This window comes from Panthera uncia, assembly GCF_023721935.1.
Source record: "Panthera uncia isolate 11264 chromosome B3 unlocalized genomic scaffold, Puncia_PCG_1.0 HiC_scaffold_1, whole genome shotgun sequence".
Lineage (NCBI taxonomy): Eukaryota > Metazoa > Chordata > Mammalia > Carnivora > Felidae > Panthera > Panthera uncia.
In genome coordinates, this window is record NW_026057582.1 from 98906140 (window position 1) to 98925591 (window position 19452).

General features: G+C 38.3%; 1 protein-coding gene across 5 annotated transcripts in view; it reads left to right on the top strand.

The window, feature by feature from the left end:
* Positions 1 to 242: 242 nt before the first annotated feature.
* MINDY2 (MINDY lysine 48 deubiquitinase 2) overlaps positions 243 to 19452 on the top strand; it is an 84395-nt gene continuing 65185 nt past the window's right edge. For all 5 annotated transcript variants that reach the window (XR_007453832.1, XR_007453833.1, XR_007453834.1 and 2 more), the window contains exons 1-2: positions 243 to 1253; positions 16896 to 16953. Coding sequence is in view for 2 of the 5 variants with exons in the window: in XM_049613713.1 (XP_049469670.1) it covers positions 396 to 1253; positions 16896 to 16953 (916 nt within the window). In the remaining 3 variants the exon portion in view is untranslated. The remainder of the gene's footprint in view (positions 1254 to 16895; positions 16954 to 19452) is intronic.

Here is a 19452-nt window from a genome sequence, read left to right on the forward strand (position 1 = left end):
TCTCTGCCCGCCTCTCCTTTAAAGAAGCCGCGCGCGGTCGGGCTGCCCTAGAGTTCAACTTCCGGCTACATAGTGAGAGGATGTTTTCTTTCAGGCCACACCCTCCTAGCCACGCCCGCCGCGCCACGCCTTCCAAGAGCTAGCTCCAGCAGGCGGGCGCGTAGGAGGGGCGGGTCCGGGTAGGGGTCGCCCTCCCTCGGCGGCGCTCAGTCACTCCCCAAGCAGGCGGATAGCGCGGCGGCGCGCGCGCGCGCTCCCGGTGCCCTCCCCGTGACGTGCCTGGCCGAGGCCGCGCAAGGGCGCTGTAGCTGCCAGTGCCGCTGTCATGGCGTCCGAGGCGCTGGCTGAAGAGAACCCGCCGCGGTCTCCTTAGAGCGAGGGGCTGGCGGCTGGGCATGGAGAGCGGCCCCGAGAGCCTGCAGCCACTAGAACACGGGGTGGCCATCGGGCCAACGCCAGGGACAGGTTCTCCGCAGGAAGGGCCACCGGAGACCAGGCTCGCCGCCGGAGATGGTCCTGGAGTATGGGCGGCGGAGAGCAGAGGCGGGAATGGGCAGGGGGCGGCGGCCGCCGGGAGGAGCCTCTTGGACTCCGTTTCTCCCGCCGGCTCTCCTCAGGTTCCCGGACCCTGCAGCTCCTTTCCGAGCTTGGACTTGAAGGAGAGCGATTTGGAGAACACTGCTGCCCAGAAGGCGCCTCTGAGAGGGCAACACAAGGTGACCGCCTCGCCGGAGACCGCGGAGGCCGGAGCGGACCATGGATCGGGTCCGGCCGGAGACGCCGGCTGCCGCGCGGATTCCGCCGGCACCTGCCGGGCAGAGTTGGCGGCCGCCGGCTCCGAGGAGCCTAGCAGCGCCGGCGGCCTCAGTAGCAGTTGCAGCGACCCGAGCCCTCCTGGGGAATCGCCAAGCCTGGACTCCCTGGAGTCGTTCTCTAACCTGCATTCTTTCCCCAGTAGCTCTGAGTTTAATAGTGAGGAGGGAGCAGAGAACCGGGTCCCCGGGGAGGAGGAGGAGGGCGAGGGCGCGGCGGTGTTGCCCCGGGCTGTGCCTCTTTGCCGAGAAGAGGAGGAGGAGGAGGAGGGGGAGGAAGCTCAGGTACTAGCGGCCTCCAAGGAACGCTTCCCGGGACAATCTGTCTATCACATCAAGTGGATCCAGTGGAAGGAAGAGAACACACCCATCATCACTCAGAATGAGAATGGACCCTGCCCTTTGCTGGCCATCCTCAATGTTTTGCTTCTGGCCTGGAAGGTACATTTCTGCAGCTATTTCCTACAGCTTTTGGGGAGGGGGAAAACGGGGTGAAGGAGCTGCTGCATGTCAGCTGACGGCTTCCTCTTTTCTTTCCTCGTTCTCCCATGAAATTCATTCTGGGACTCTTGTCCAAAGAATATTCTTATATGTATTTTGTAAAAGAATTTCCGGCAACCTCAGGTCTCTCTAGTGTTTAAATATGAGTTCAACATTCAGTTGATGTTCTTAAAAACAACTAGGACTTAGAGCACCCTAAACCCTAGGATTATTTTTTAACTGTATTTTTCTGTGTTTCCTTCTTACTGACTGTCACATATGCAAGAGTGAAGAACTGGGGAAAATGATCTTTAGAAGTTACTTACCATCAATCCATGATAGCAGGGAACAAGTTTTGATGGTTATGTTTAGCCAATTTTCCAACTAATACTTGCTCCATTTGGGTGTAGATACTTAAGGAAATGGTGATAGGGAAGATGTGGCCCGTTAGACAAATTCCATTTAAGGGAAAGCATTGGTCTGAGCCCAGTTACCATAACTTCTTGGTTTTCAAAGATGATTTTATGCATGATTTTTATTTGCCTTGTTTATTTGTTTCTGCTTAAACAGTTTGGCATTATGACTGTTATTACATTATTGCATATTACTTGCATCAGAACTTGTCAAGGTTAAGGGAATTAAAATTGTAATGACTCAAATAAGAAAAGATATATTCAAGGTAAAGGAACAAGAAAGGTAAGGGCCCTTCAAAAGTTAAGTATATTGAGGGGACTCAGTGTGTTGTGTATAACTGAAGTGTCTTACTCAAGCTTGCAGTTTGAGGGTGCTGAGATGCAGGATCTTATAGCACACCTCTTATTTTCTAATTGATAAGTATATCCATTGATAAACTGTTTGCTAGAAAAAAATAACCTGGATTATTCTGACCGGTTAGGAAAAAAATTAAGTAAAGGAAATAGCATATATTACATGCCTTCATCTTCCTGTTACTAGCAAGAGCTGATGCAAAAGAAATAAGATTAGAAACCTTAGCAGTATCTGGTACATAATGGCACTCAAATGTTTGATGAAGACTGTGTCTGCTTTAGCTGGGGAGCTATTTGGGGTTGCATCATTGACTTATTAAAGGACAATGCAAGGCAATACACTATAAATACATCTATATATTGTATACATCTGTTTACATAAATATAAATTTTTCAGTTATAAACAACAGATTGAAATGTGCTAGATATTCCAAAAGGGGAAATTTTTCTTTAGTCTGTCATAGCCCCAGAGAGCTTCATGGAATTGATGGGTCTTATACCAAGCTTTTAAGGAAAACTAAATTTGAAATAATAAGGAAATGGAATTGTGGGAGCGGGAAGGATATAAACAAAAGGGATGAAAATAGAATGGATTGTGTGTGTGCGTGTGTGTCTGTGCGTGCATGTGTGTTTATTAGCCGACCAGTATTCATACTGGTGAATAATAAAAAGTAAGACTGAAAGGTGAAGAACCACTTGATGAAAGCCCTTAAATGTCAGAGTCAGACTTGATATACAGGCCAAAGACCCTAGTCTTTTTGTAGGAAGGGATAACAGTTCTTTAGATTTTCTTTTCTCTTAGTTACCAAATAGTACTACCAAAGTTCAGAGGAAGGAGCAAGTGCTATGATCTGAAATATTTGGAGATAGATGAGCATTGAATTGACTCTTTCAGACATGGCTTCAATGAAATGATCAAACATTTGAGTTCCTACTACGTGTGAGGTACTAGAAGTACAAAAACAAGCAAGATGCAAGTCTGCCCTCATGTAGCTCCCATTTAATGGGGAGACACATATAAATAATTACAGTGCAATGTGATAAGTTCTAAATGTGCTTTGGAATTAGAAAAGGGTAATTGGGGATGCGTTGTGTCAAGGAAAAGCTTTATAAAAGAGGTAATCTATGAACTGGATCTGAAGGATAAGTTGATAGAAGGCCTTCCAGCCAGAGGGAATGGTGTATTCAAAGCTGGTGAAGCAGAAAAAGATTTGTTCTTTTTCATGATTCAAACCTTGGTTGGAAGTGCAGAGTCAGAGGGAAGGAAATGGCATTAGCAGGAAATAAAATTGATAGTTTGTGTTAGACTGTTAATGAGCAGGCGTGCTTATTAATTTGGAGGCTATTTTATAAATCTGTGGTTTTTAAGCCTCCTGTCTGCCTCCAGGCTATGGCTACACACAAACGTTACTCATCAGTAATCAGTGATTGATAGGGAGGCAGATTAAGAGAAGCAGGGTCTGATAAAGCAGTTTTCTCAAAGAGAGCCGGGGGTGCTAGAGGTCAGAACTATTTTCATAATAATACTAAGCTAGTATTTGCCTTTTCATTCTCATTCTTTCACAAGTGTCAGTGGAGTTTTCCAGGCTATATGATATGTGATAATATCATTGTTCTGAGAGTTAATGGAATATGTGCTTATTTATTCTTTTTAAAATTTTTCTCAATTTTCATTTCTAGTATGGTAAGTATGGGTAGATATAACCTACATAGACCAAAGCTCTTTGGGGTCCTCAATAATTCTTAGAACTGTAATGGTCTAGACACCAGAAGGTTTGAGAAAGGCTGAGGTAGAGAAAAATAGTAAATAGGGTACAAAAAGTAGCTGTCAGATTTCACTGTAAACACAAGTGGTGCTTACACTTTATATTTAGCTAATCATAGGGAACTCGACTGAGAATAATATGATGGAAGTGGCCTTGTTTGTTTGAGATTAGACTGGGGGTAAGATTGTAGTGTAGCAGGAAGTGTAGTGTAACATGAAGAATTGATGAGGATGGCCCTTTTGGATGGGGAATTCTCTGCCCCTTCTCTTTGATGAAGATAATGTTGGAGCCTAAATGATCGCTAACTGGACAAAGGAAATGAAGATGACCCCACCTTTTCTAATCTGGGTAATAGAGATTGCATCATTCAAAAGATAAAGTGTTTTCAGCTGGGAGATGTCAAAAGTTTAGTTGTGTCAGGTTGGAAATGTCTGATAGTGGGACATGAAAATATAAATATTCATCATGCCTCTAGAAGCGTCGAGTGTCAGGGAAGAGGTCAAATTATAGAGAAAAACTGAATGGGGGAGTTATTGCATAGACCTAAGTATGGTAGTTTACTTACCATAAGTATGAGAATAAATGAATACTTCATTGAGAGTGGTGAGCCATAGTTCTCAATTTTTTTTTTTTATCTTTGAGAATATGTGGGAAACTACAAATTGCCAGCTTAATTCCTCCCTGTAATTCTCCACTCCCTCTTCCATCCCATTCTCCAGTAGACAATAGCGAAAACAGAGAACAAGGATTAAACTTGGTGGGGGAAAGGCAATAAGCATTAAGAGTGAGAGAGTGTAGGGGCGCCTGGGTGGCGCAGTCGGTTAAGCGTCCGACTTCAGCCAGGTCACGATCTCGCGGTCCGTGAGTTCGAGCCCCGCGTCAGGCTCTGGGCTGATGGCTCGGAGCCTGGAGCCTGTTTCCGATTCTGTGTCTCCCTCTCTCTCTGCCCCTCCCCCGTTCATGCTCTGTCTCTCTCTGTCCCAAAAATAAAAAAAAAAAAAACGTTGAAAAAAAAAATTAAAAAAAAAAAAAGAGTGAGAGAGTGTAAAAGAAACCAGTATAGGCATAATGTGACATATGACTGAGAACTGGAAATAGGACAGTGTCATGATAGTAGTCTTGGAGAGAAACTGTAATAAAGCGGTCAGTTATCAATTGTCAAGTGCAACAGCAATCAAGGAGCTATTGGAGTACAAAAGATTTTACTGAAAAAGGATGGGTGTGAGGACAAAGATGCTGAAAAGTCAGAATAATATTGACTCCTCAGAATAGGTGGTAAAGTTCTCTTCAGAGCAAAGGAGCAACAATCTCATTTTCTGAAGTAATGGAAGGAATGGGACAAGGAAGATACAGAGACAAGGTTGTGTAAAATAGAGAGGCAGATGGCAATTGAGGCCTCATTCTCCCATTTTGGCACAATAACAATTGACCTTATCAGCAATCACTATTGAACCTGTCAGTAATTAGCAAGGAGAGGTTTTAAAGCTTGGGGGGGAGGATTGTATGAGAAAGGCACATTGTATTTTAAAGAAATTCTAATCTCATAGAGATTATGTCTTGGAATTTGAGGCATAAATAGAAAGTAGTAAGTAGCAATGGATAAGTTGGGGTTATGCTTTAAAAACTTGTAGTATATACATTTTGCTTTGTTTCTTTTTGTTTCCCCAGTAGTTTTCTAATACCTAGAAATAGGAACAGAAAGAATGGCTGGTTAGGGTTATATCAGGGACTGAGCTTTCCAAGGGCTGATTTGTGGAGAGTCACTGGAATTAGAGTTGAAAATGAAACAGGTGATTATGTCTTTGAAGGAAGGTGGAGTAATGAGAAAAATCAATAAACATGTTGGGAGGATTTGAGTGATTCAAAGAAAGTAAGTGCCATAGTTCTGGATGAGAAATGATAGTTAAAATTATCAAACAGTACTGTGTTGGAAATATTGGAGTTTTAATTATAGATAGGTTGCCTTAGGACTGATGAAGAGTAGATGATCGTTCATAATCTCTGAAATAGTTGAGCTGTGATAATCCAACAAATCAAAAAAGGAAACCTATTCATTAAATTTAATTCAGGCTCAAATTTCTATTTCTCTTTAACTGACACCAGGTAAATTTATGCTTTGGAATATGTGTTCATTTTGCTTTTTTACTTTAGACTAAACTTAGTGTTTTTTTTTTACGGTTTTTCTTTAATCTTTCATCTTATCTATCAAAAACAATGCTAGGGGCACCTGGGTGGCTCAGTCAGTTAAGCAGTTAAGCATCTGACTCTTGATCACTTCAGGTCTCTCTGCTCAGGTCATGATCTCATGGTTTGAACTGACAGCAGGGAGCCTGCTTAGGATTCTCTCTCTCCCCCCTTTTTCTGCTCCTCTCCCACGTGTGTGTGCACATGCACGCGCTCTCTCAAAATAAATAAATAAACATTAAAAAAAACCCACAGTGCTATTTATAGGTGTATTTGAAGGCTATGACCCACTTATTTAGATGTGTTTCAGGGTGCCTGGCTAGCTCAGTTGGTAGAGCATGTGACTCTTGATTTCAGAATTGTGAGCTTGAACCCCACTTAGGGTATGGAAATTACTTAAAACTAAAAAAAAAATGGATGTGTTTGTAAAAATTAACAAGTCAAAAATTTAGTTTCTGATGATACTGATAACATGATAGTTATGTTATAAATGTTGAAGCCAAGTGATGGGTACTTGGGAAATTCATTATGCTATTATTTTTCTACTTTGTGTAACTTAAATTTTATACTATGAACATTTTTTAAAGTTTCTCCATTAATATCATCATGTTTATGAAAGTATTACTTTAATAGAGGGAGTCCTTGCTTTGTCATACATTTGTTTTCTTGTAGAATGTTATAGGTTCTGAGAATCAAACACTCAAAAAAACTTATATAAACTTATTCTGTGCATTATGATAGTTTTGTAATATCTAATGATTATGTAGCATTTTAGTAGAAGAATGAATACGCTATTCTAAATTAAGATGCTGGAAGTACATCTCATTTCCTCCCCAGCCCTTTTAGGTAGGAAATTCTTTTTTCCCCCCTCTCTTTGCTTGGTAGGAACTGAGACCATCTCCTACTCCAAGTCAAGAGAGGAATGCCAGGATTCTGAAACAAGATTTTTTTTATATTAAAGCTGGTTTCTCCAGACATTACACCTAGAATCTGTAAAATAAGGTTGATACATTTGATTCTATAAAAACTGAAAAAGCTGAAGGTTTAAAAAAAAAAAAAAAAAAAGACAGAAAGTCCCTTTCTCACCGCAACCCCCTTCTTCCCCCCAAAAACGCTACCTGAAACTAAACCAAAACGCACACCACAAACTGAGGGAACAGTTTGCCAGATTATGTGTCTAATGGTTAATTTCTTCATTTACAAAGAGCCCTTATAAATTAGAAAGAGATGAGCAACCCAACAGCAAAATGAACAAAAGGCCATTACCGGAAAATTCAAAGATGTTCAAATGGATGTCCTCTCTCTTATTACCACTTGCACATGAGGCATCATGAGGGTGAGCTTCTTGTCAGCAATGAGTATGACTCTACCTCTCCCTCCCTGCTTGAAAACTTTTCTTGTACTGTTTTCATACACCTTGCTTCAGACTGGTTTTTACTTTTTTTTTTTCATACTTCCTGACTTAAAAGAACGTTGCAATCATACAAATTTTCTCACATTTTCCTTTTCCCAAAGTAGGCACAAAGCTCTTTTGAGTCTTTCCGAGTGTATTTATTACTTATAAAAGTGGAAAAAAAGATTCCATATTAGACTCTGCCCACCCTTTTTTTTTTTTAAATATAGATCCTGTAAGAAGAGATTAATAACTTCACACGGTGGAGTTTTGTTTACACAGTAGATGCAAGTAACATTTATGAGACTTTCATTTCCAATCTCTTTTAAGAATTAGGATTGGTATTGTTTTTCTTCATTTGTGAGATAAAATGGATGAGGACTGATGATAGTATGACTACTCCATTGGCTGGTTGCCCTATTAATGATGGGTTCATTTTCTCCTCTCTCCTTGCTCCCAGTAGTCCTTCAGCGGATAACTTTCCCGTTCCCCATCCACCTTATCTATATTGAGTGCCACGTGAAGAACATTTGAGCATAGATGGTACCAGCAATCATATGGCTTTGAAAAATAGTAGTACTCCATTATTTTTTTTAATGTTTATTTAGAGAGAGAGAGAGTGCACGTGCTTTCACTTGTGCATGCACGTGAGAGAGGGGGAGGGGCAGAGAGGAAGGGAGAGAGAAAATCCAAAGGAGGCTCCATGCTGACAGAGCAGAGCCAGACCTGGAGCTCAATCTCACTACTGTGAGATCATGACCTGAGCTGGAATCAAGAGTTGGGCGCTCAACTGGGCCACCCAGGCACCCCAGTACTTGGTTATTTTTATGTCCAGATACACTGCTAAATATTTTACATGCATTATATGCATTTCCTCTTAATTTTTTCAATTATATCATGAAATCCTTAGGTAGATAATGTTCCTATTTTACATATATGCAAAACTGAGGTACATAAATTTTAAATAACTTGCCCAAGCTAAGATTATCACCTACTTCAGAACTTGAGATGTTACTTGGGATATGTGGTTTGGAAGTTAAATAGTGGACAATAAGTCTGGGACAAATCAGTCTGGAAGAACCAGTGATAAAGTCAGAGGAGCAGAAATAGCCTTCATGATTCCTTAGAACAAATCCTGGGGATCTGGTACCAGTTGCTCTTTATACAGACTCCCTCCATTTTTAGCCCCCTCTACTTCACACCCTGTCCTCTGAATTATCTGGCCCTTCCAGCGTCAGAGACTTTCTTAGCTTCTGTGGTGAATGAGCTTGTTTTTCCCTTCAAAGTTTATGAAATGCATTCTTTGGTATTTTCATTAATTAGTAACTTCTATCTCTACTACCACTACCCTAGTTCAGGCCACCTTCATCTTATCTGGACTACTTCAGTAGCTATTCCCATCTATTTTTCAAGCAACTAATGCAAACTTTCATTGTCACTTATTCTTTGGGTAGATTTTTCAGCAACTAGGCTTTTTAAAGTCTGTTTATTTTGAGAGAGACAGAGAGAGTGTGCAAGCGTGTGCAGGGGAGGGGCAGAGAGAGAGGGACAGAGAATCCCAGGCAGGCTCGGCACTGTCAGTGCCGAGCCTGATGCAGGGCTCAAACCCACCAACCATGAGATCAGGACCTGAGCCAAAATCAGATGCTTAACCGACTGAACCACCCAGGCGCCCCAGTCTTTGTGAGCTTCTTAAATAGATATCCACTGTACCATTCTTCATTGCTCTGAAACTCTTTGATTGCATATAAAATAGGATATTTTTGAAAATCTAGTATGTATGAATGTATCTGCAGTTTCTGATGGTTTTAAATAGTTTTAAATAGGCCTTGGTGTTACTCTGAGAATGGGGTCTTATTGTGATAGAAATTGATGGCGAACATGTTTCAAATTGTTTTTCTTCTTTTTTTTTTTAAGTTTACTTATTTTTCAGAGAGAGAGCAAGCAGGGGAAGGGCAGAGAAAGAGGGAGAGAGAAAATCCCAAGCAGGCTCCATGCTGTAAGCACAGAGCCTGATGCAGGGCTTGAACCTAGAAACCATGAGATCATGACCTGAGCCAAACCAAGAGTTGGACACTTAACTGTGTGAGCTGCCCCTGAAATTGGCTTTTCTAAGTTGAAGGTTGTCTCATAAATTTTTCCTGAGAGGAAATACTGATGATAAATAGATTTACTATAAAGCCTGAATTTTAGTATTTTTAAGTATAATTATTCTTAATTAATAATAAATGAACCATTCTTAATTGATAATAAATGATAAATAATAAGTTAATGATACATATAAGAAATTAGAATAGGAAGATGATATATGATATCCTTTTTTTTTAACATTCAATTTTTTAACAATCAATTTTTTCTTTTAACGGTTATTTATTGTTGAGAAACAGAGAGAGACAGAGCATGAGCATGGGAGGGGCAGAGAGAGGGGAAGACACAGAATTCGACACAGGCTCCAGGCTTTGAGCTGTCAGCACAGAGCCCGATGCGGGGCTCAAAATCAGAAACCATGAAATCATGACCCGAGCCGAAGTCGGATGCTCAACCGATTGAGCCACCCAGGTGCCCCTCTATAATAGTTTATAATATGTACGTTTATTTGCTGGAGCCAGAATTAAAGGTATATTGAAAGGATTCTTAACTTTTTTAGTCTTTATTTTGAAAGAAGCTACATTTCTTCCTTTTGATTCCCATTAGTATTTCTAATATTTTTAAAAATAATTTCTTTACAATTTCATCTAAAAAATCATGAGTGCTGTATGATTTATTGTATATTCAAAATTAGTAGGTGCACCTGGCTGACTCAATTACATAGAGCATGCAACTCTTGATCTTGGGGTTGTGAGTTTGAGCCCCCCATGTTCGGTGTAGAGATTACTTAAAAGTATTTTTTTTAATAAATGAAATTTGAACTAAGAAGGAATTGTATTGTTTAGTTGGTCCGTTTTACCATACGTAATGCAAAAAATGGACTGCAGCACAAAAATTAAAATAATTCATGTACAAATTAAAAATGGTTGTTTTTCCTGAGTTCCAACTCAACTTTCTATTTGAATGTTAAACTAAACCTCACAATTAAGTCTGTAAATGTTGGTATAATGGAAAGGGTAATTGTTTTTGGAGTCAGATCTCAATTCACATCACAGCTTTGCTGCTTTGGACAAATTAACTTTTCAGCCCATTAGTTTATTCTTAGAATGAAGGTAATGAAATCTGCTTCATAGGATTGTTGTGGATTAAGGGTAACATGCATATTATATGACAATTAGTAGAAGTTGAATATCTTAAATTTTTTTCTGACTTTCCTAAAGAGCAGAAATTGGCAAATACTCAACTTTTTATCTTCTCAAGTAACTCCTCAATTTGTGGAGGTGTTATAAATCAAACTGTGTATTTCTTATTTATTGCTATTCTAATTAAATATTTAAAAATTTATATTATTTGGTCATTTTTGTACTTACCATCACCTGTATAAACTGCTTATTTCTTAGTTATTATTGGGTCTCCTGCATTTCTCTACCCCCCACAGAATACCAAAGTCATAGGTGTCAAAATCTCGGCATATCACTTTTGGGATGTTTTACATTCTTGTTTAAGATTTTATTAACACTTTACATGGAAGATTTGTTTTTATTTTTTTAATTTTAGTTAAAAATGTTTTTTAAGTTTTTTGATCTTACTTGAGTCTGTTCTCAAATATACTTCACTCTTTTTTTTTATTTTATTTTTTATTTTTTAAAATTTACACCCAAATTAATTAGCATATAGTGAAACAATGATTTCAGGAGTGGATTCCTTAATGCCCCTTACCCATTTAGCCCATTCCCCCTCCCACAACTCCTCCGGCAACCCTCAGTTTGTTCTCTATATTTGAGTCTCTTATGTTTTGTCCCCCTCCCTGTTTTTATATTATTGTTTCCCTTCCCTTATGTTCATCTGTTTTGTCTCTTAAAGTTCTCATATGAGTGAAGTCATATGATTTTTGTCTTTCTCTGACTAATTTCACTTAGCATAATACCCTCCAGTTCTATCCACGTAGTTGCAAATGGCAAGATTTCATTCTTTTTGATTGCCGAGTAATACTCCATTGTGTGTGTGTGTGTGTGTGTGTGTGTGTGTGTGTGTGTGGTGTGTGTGTGTGTGTATCACATTTTCTTTATCCATTTGTCCATTGATGGACATTTGGGGTCTTTCCATACTTTGGCTATTGTTGATGGTGCGGCTATAAACATGGGGGTGCATGTGTCCCTTTGTAACAGCACACCTGTTTCCTGTGGATAAATACCTAGTAGTGCAATTGCTGGGTCGTAGGGTAGTTATATTTTTAGTTTTTTGAGGAACCTCCATACTGTTTTCCAGAGTGGCTGCACCAGCTTGCATTGCCACCAACGAGAAAGAGATCCTCTTTCTCCGCATCCTCACCAACATCTGTTGTTGCCTGAGTTGTTAATGTTAGCCATTCTGACAGGTGTGAGGTGGTATCTTTTGTGGTTTTGATTTGTATTTTCCTGATGATGAGTGATGTTGAGCATTTTTTCATGTGTCAGTTGGCCATCTGGTGTCTTCCTTGGAGAAGTGTCTGTTCATGTCTTTTGCCCATTTCTTCACTGGATTATTTGTTTTTTGGGTGTTGAGTTTGATAAGTTCTTTATAGATTTTGGACACTAACCCTTTATCTGATAATATCATTTGCAAATATCTTCTCCCATTCCATAAGTTGCCTTTTAGTTTTGCTGATTGTTTCCTTCGCTGTGCAGAAGCTTTTTATTTTGATGAGGTCCCAGTAGTTCATTTTTCCTTTTGTTTCCCTTGCCTCTGGAGACGTGTTAAGTAAGAAGCTGCTGCGGGTAAGATCAAAGAGGTTTTTGCCTGCTTTCTCCTTGAGGATTTTGATGGCTTCCTGTCTTACATTGAGGTCTTTCACCCATTTTGAGTTTATTTTTGTGTATGGTGTAAGAAAATGGTCCAGGTTTATTCTTCTGCTTGTCGCTGTCCAGTTTTCCCAGCACCACTTGCTGAAGAGATTGTCTTTATTCCATTGGATATTCTTTCCTGCTTTGTCAAAGATTAGTTGGTCAAATATACTTCACTCTTTAAATGACTAAGAATTACAGAATAATTGGGCTGAATTAAATTTTTAATGCTTATTTTAAAAAAAATTTTAATGTTGCGATGCTTGGGTGGCTTAGTTGGTTGAGTGTCTGACTTCGGTTGAAGTCATGATCTCATGGTTCGTGGTTTTGAGCCCCACGTCAGGCTCTGTGCTGACAGCTCAGAGCCTGGAACCTGCTTTGGATTCTGTGTCTCCCTGTCTCTCTGCCCCTTCCCCTGATCACTGTCTGTCTGTCTGTCTGTCTCTCTCTCCAAAAATAAATAAACATTTAAAAAATTAAAAAAAAATTTTTTTAATGTCTATATACTTTTGAGAGACAGAGAGACAGAGCACAAGAAGGGGAGGGGCAGAGGGGAGACACAGAATCTGAAGCAGGCTCCAAGTTCTGAGCTGTTAACATAGACCCCAAAGTGGAGCTCGAACTCACGAACCTCAAGATCATGACCTGAGCCAAAGTTGGACACTTAACCAACTAAGCCACTCGGGCAATAATTGGGCTGAATTAATGAGGTTTTACTGTATAGTTGAATAATTGGAGTTGGAGTAGCTATTTCCTTTTGTTCAGTATTCTTTCTCTGCTTATGTTATTAATTTGCTCAGGAAATCCATTTAATCCAATAAAATCTTACTTACAGGGTAGGACATCATTTATTTTCCTAGACTCTATTTGAACTCTTAATTTGGAGCTATATGTTACTATATGCTGAGAAGCTTTGCTCATATTTTAGGAAGAATAAACTATTTGAGAGTACCTTCCAACTACCCTTATATATATTCATTTACTTAAAAACAATATGTTATGGGGTGCCTGGCTGGCTCAGTCAGTAGAGCGTGTGACTGACCCTTGATCTCAGGGTTATGAGTTTGAGCCCCATGTTGGGCGTAGAGATTACTTCAAAATAAAATCTTTTTTTTTTTTTTTTTTTAACGTTTATTCATTTTTGAGACAGGGAGAGACAGAGCATGAACAAGGGAGGGTCAGAGAGAGGGAGACACAGAATATGAAGCAGGCTCCAGGCTCTGAGCTGTCAGCACAGAGCCCGACGCGGGGCTAGAACTCACGGACCACAAGATCATGACCTGAGCCGAAGTCAGCCGCCCAACCAACTGAGCCACCCAGGCGCCCCAAAATAAAATCTTTAAAAAAAGAATATGTTATAGATTATTACTAAAAGACCACCTGAGAATCTAGGTCTTACTTCGTTTGAATTCGTTTTTTCATTGTAAAATTTAAAATTTAGAGATTTGGACAAAACACCACAGTTGTTATATTCTGTATTCTTAGCTAGCTGTTCCCCAACCTGTTTCTTCTTCAGTAAAATCTAAAGAGACAAAGGAGTGAAAGTCTTAGGATCATTAACAAAACCTTTAGTATTTTTTAAAGTACTTTTTTCTTTTTCTTTTTAAAATTTTTTATGTTTATTTTTGAGTGAGAGAGAGAGACAGACAGAGAGAGAGAGAGACAGAGCGTGAAGGAGGAGGAGCAGAGAGATAGGGAGACACAGAATCCTAAGAAGGTACCAGGCTCCATGCTGTCCACGCAGAGCCCAATCCGGGCTCTAACACATGAACTGTGAGATCATGACCTGAGCCGAAGTCAGACGCTTAACTGACTGAGCCACCCAGGAACCCCTTAAGTATTTTTTTATTTTCAGAGAGAGAGCGAATCTCAAACAGGCTCTGCGCCATCAGCACGGATCCTGAAGCTGGGCCTGATCCCACAAACTGTGAGATCATGACCTGATCTGAAATCAAGATTCGGATGCTTAACCAACTGAACCACCAAGGTGCTGCCCCTGCCACTTGTTTTTGAGGTGATGGTGGTGGAGGAAAGCAAAAAGAGAAGCAAGCTTTCAGGAAGATCATTTTGCGGTTTAAAGAAAAAAAAATCTGTTGATGGCTCAACAGTGTTAGTGAGAGGCAGGCGTTCCTTCACAATTATGTTTATTTGTCCTTAGTTTTAATGAATATCACGAATATTTTGTTGGCTAAGATTCAGGAAATGAATATTTCACTGAGTATGCTTGTGAATAAGTCAGTTAAAATATTTGCATGTTTGTTGTCCCACTTCTAAAATCAGTATAGAGGTTGTCATTTTCTTGTTTGCAACAAACACATGGTAGGCAGTTGTTATGGTAGGCAGTTGTTATTATTTGGAAATTTCAAGGCTAAACCCTGAAATCATATTTGTAGAAATCTAGGATTATAGTATGTATTTCCCAAATAAATACACTTGTTAGTGCCTTGGTTTCATATTTTGACAGAAATGCCACAATTAAGACTTCTGTTAATTCTTATTTTGACAATTTTATAGTAGGATTACTACATTAACCAAAGCAGAGAATAAGCTCTGTCTGTGGAATTTTCTGGTGAATATATTCTGACTGAACCTGTCTGGAGCAAAAGAATGTATAGGTCTTATTTTATGTAAGAAACATTGTTAGGTGTAAATGAGACTTTCAAGTTCTGACATTTGGTCAGAATGTAAGCGTTCACAGTGAATGTAAACTACTGGTTTAAATATCAGACCTTCAATAGTGGTACCAAAATAGCCTGATAAAATATTCTAGTAACAGTTAAAATCATCTAAAATCATCTAACAGTTTAAAATCATCTAAATATTCTAGTAACAGTTAAAATCATCTAAAACATCTAAAATCATCTAAAATCATCTAAAAGCAAACTTTTCCTATAAAGGGCTAGATAGTACGTAAATATTTGAGGCTTTGTGGGCTCTATAATCCCTCTTGTAAAGTTTCAACTCTGTTATTGTTGTGCAGAAACAGCCAAAGACTATCCATAAACAATGAGAGTGACTGTTCCAATAAAACTTTATTTAGACAGTCAGGGGACCATAATTTGTCAATGAATTTCAGTTTAAAAATATACCATATTTGGGAACTCTGCACTTTCTGGTCAATATTCTGTAAGACTAAAACTGCTAAAAAAAAAAAAAAAAGTCATTATAGTTTTTTGAAAAACATGTCATAGAAAATAAAAATGATTTAGAATCAAGTAATGATTAAAACCTGCATGGCATCTCTTGGTTTTCAATCACTGATAAATCCCCTGGATGAAAAAAATCATAAGCGTCAATTGTCTTGTATGCTCTCATAGGGTATCAAACTGTTCTATTTTACAGGGATCTCTTTTAAAACTTACTCATTGATTAAAACAAACAAAAAATTGTGACATGCTATTACCACATTTGCTAACATAAATACCAAGAGCACCTTCTTTAATACTTGGGGGAATTGTTGAAGAAATTGATGATTTAAATGATTTCCTTGGTTGAACAGAAAATAATTCCCAAAAAATAATCCCTGAAGAATGTTTAATTACATTACTGTTCTCCTATCATTGATACTTGCTTTGAGTTTCCATCCTACTGTATTTATTTTTCTCCTATTCCATGAATGTACCACAAGAGTATGCTTTTGAATAAGTCCGTTAAAATATTTACGGTTGTAAATCCATTGGTTGTAATATCTCTGTAACCCATCTGACAATTCTGTTAAAACCTTGAGACTAATGTGTTGCAGCTGAATTTAGAAACTTAAATATAATTGTAATGTATATATCTACTTTTAACCTTTTTGTTGTGAACTATAACTCATGTAGAATACATAAAACAGAGATGTACAGTTTAACAAGTTATTATAAAGCAAATGTCACTGGAACTACCATGCAAGTCAAGAAATACAGCATTGCCAGCATCCCAGAAGGCTCTTATATGTCATCTCCAACTATAACTCCTTCCCTTACCTTAGGGCTAACCATAATTCTGATTTTTATAGTATCCATTTCCTTACTTTTCTTTATAATTTTATCACCAAGTGTGCAGTTGTAAACAATATAGTTTAATTTTGCCTGCTTTTAAACTTTGTAAGTGGAATCGTACAGTACAAATTATTCAGTATGTGACTAATATCTTAATACTGTATTTATTATAGTCATTCAGCAATAAAAATGGCCAAGGTAAACTGAAGTAATGGCATATTGAGCTGTGTTCAAGCCTGTCTTCAGTAAAACTGCTCCATGGGTGACCTGTCACATGTTTGGTGCCTCTTCCTGCCCTTTAACTGCATTTTGTAGGAACCTAGTGACAATCATAGTGGGTGGTGAAAGGCATAGCACTTGGCTTTGAAAACAGATTTCTCAATGGCTCTATGAGATCTTATATCACCCTGGAAATTTTATGGTGATAGGATTGACTGTGTTATATTTTATAAAGATTAGTTATAAAGATTTTGGTAACATGAGTTATTAATGTATACATATAGTAGAAACATATGTACACATACATGCATATGTTTCCTACTGAAGAAACATTTTAATCACCTAAAACACTTGATTTTATAGAAAAAATACTTTGTTTTTCAGGTGAAACTTCCACCGATGATGGAAATCATAACTGCTGAACAGCTGATGGAATATTTAGGTTAGTGTTGAAAAGTGGATGATTTTATATCTCTTTCAAAATAAACGTTTCTAAAACTAATATATTACCAAATTACATCTTTCTGAAGTGCTGTTATATAATCTACTTTAAAATTATAATTTTGAAGCTCTTAATTAAAAATTTCTACCCGTATGTTATTGTTTTTGGATGTTAAACCTTTCTGAAGGCTTTTCTAACCAGCATTAAAATTCTGTAATATAAATGAGACTGAGTAACTTCCAGAAAAGAACAAGATACATAATAATTCCTAATAAATTTTAGAATGGGAAATGGTACAGAAATTCTGACATTGCATGTAGAAAGTGTTAAAAAATATATTGAGTAGACTTAAAGATCCAGGAGATAATTTAGAGTAGTGCTATCCAAAGTGTGATTCATGGTCCTTTGCCAGTCTATGAAATATTAGTTACCAAGCCACAGTGAGATAGGGGCTTGTGCCAAAATGTAAAACATGTACATAAATACACTGTTTAGTTGATCTGAAATGTTTCAGAGCAAATTTTCTTGATGAAGGAAGCAGTGTATTAAGTTGCATACTTAGGCAAGTTTCTTATTTCAAAACAGACTAGTGATACACAGTTTGCAGACCAGCTGCTTTCAGTAGAACTTGTTTACAGAGTGGGTAGCTGTATATCACACTGAAGTCTTTTACAATTTAATGAATAAGAATTTATATGTTTATACTGTTAACAAATATGAAATCTTAATCCATATTCTTAGTTCTTTTAGTAATTAAATGTGTAAGGAAAATTTTGTAAAAAAATTTGTCAGCTGATTATTTTGACAACTAGCTAACTGTTTTTTTGTGAAATACAGGCTTAGTGAAGTAATGGAGATTGCAGCTTTTGGAAGACCCTTTTCTTTATGTAATTAATATAATTTAATCCTATTCACTGGTTAGGGAAACCTTATAGTTAAGGTTAGATTACTTTTGAATACCCAGATATCTGGAAATAGAATTTCTATTTATACCTCTTTTAGTGTAGCTTAGTGATTCTTAAACTTTGTGATTTCTTTTAAGTTTTTATTTTATTTATTTTGAGAGAGAGAGTGAGAGAGAGAGAATCCTAAGCAGGTTCTGCACTGTCTGTGCAGAGCCTGACGCGAGGCTCGAACTCACAAACCATGAGATCATGACTCATGAGTTGGATGCTTAACTGACTGAGGCACCCAGGTACCCCTAAACTTTGTAATTTCTAAATTATATTTCATGGAGAAGGCTGAAATATGCTTGGTGCTTTGATGAATAGCCAGTATGACTTCCAAGGAGGGTGGAAAGGGGATGACATTCCAAAAGTAGTTGGGGTCAAGTCATATACGGCTCTATAGGCTAATACAGCAACTTTTGATGTTTGCTGTGAGTGAGCTTGGAAACCATTAGAGGATTTTCAGCAGAGGACTGATGTGATCTGACTTTGAGTTCAATAAGAATTCTCTGGCTGTTATGTGAAAATAGAATTTAAGAGGGAAAGGACAGAAGGAGGGATATCAGGAAGCTATTATAACGAAAGATGCTATTAGAACTGGCAAAAGATGGTGGTGGCTTTAAACAAGGTGGTAGAAGTGGAAATTTGTAAAATGTGGTCAGATTCTGTGGTCAGTTGAATGTAGAGTGAGAGTGGTTCACCCCATAGTTTTTGGCTTGAAAAACTGGAAGGATTGAGTTAACATCAGCTAAAACAGGTAAAATATGGAAGGAACATGTTTAGGGAGGAATAACAGGATTTTGGTTTTAGGGTGTTTATTGACATCCAAGTGGAGATTTCAGTAAGGCAGTTGCATACATAAATCTAGAGTTCAGAGGAGAGGTCTAGATCTGTGCTATACAATAGAAATTTCTGTGATGATAGAAATGTTCCGTATCTCTGCTGTCTAGTTTTGGTAGCTACTAGCCACATGTGGCCCTTGAGCTTTTAACTGCAGCATATGTGCCTGAGGACCTAAGTATTAAATTTAATTTTAATTAAAATTATGTAGCCATATGTTGCTACTGGCTAATGTATTAGGCAGTACAGATCTAGCCTGTAAATGTACATTTGGCAACAGACAACATACATAAATGGTAGGCTGCATGAAATCACAAGAATGAATGTAGAAAGAGAAGGAGAAAGGTTAATGGACTGAGTGTGGAACATGCCAATGATGAGAGGTTGTGTAATAAGGAATAACAGGCATGTTCAAGCCAGGTAGAAGAAAAACAGGAGACTGATTTCCTAGAATCCAAATGAAGTTTCAGTGAAGAGTAAGATTAGCTGAACCAAATGCTGGTAATAGGTCAAGCTGGATGAAGACTAAAATTTGACTATTGATTGAGCCATGGTGGTCGTTGGTAACCTTGACATGTGCATGGGAGGAAACCAGACAGGGTGGGTATAAGAGAAAATTGGAAACCTTGATACATAGCCAATAGCAATGTAACATAACATAGCTACTTGGGAAAACAGTTTGTCAAATGTGTGTAGAGAGAGATTATAATGA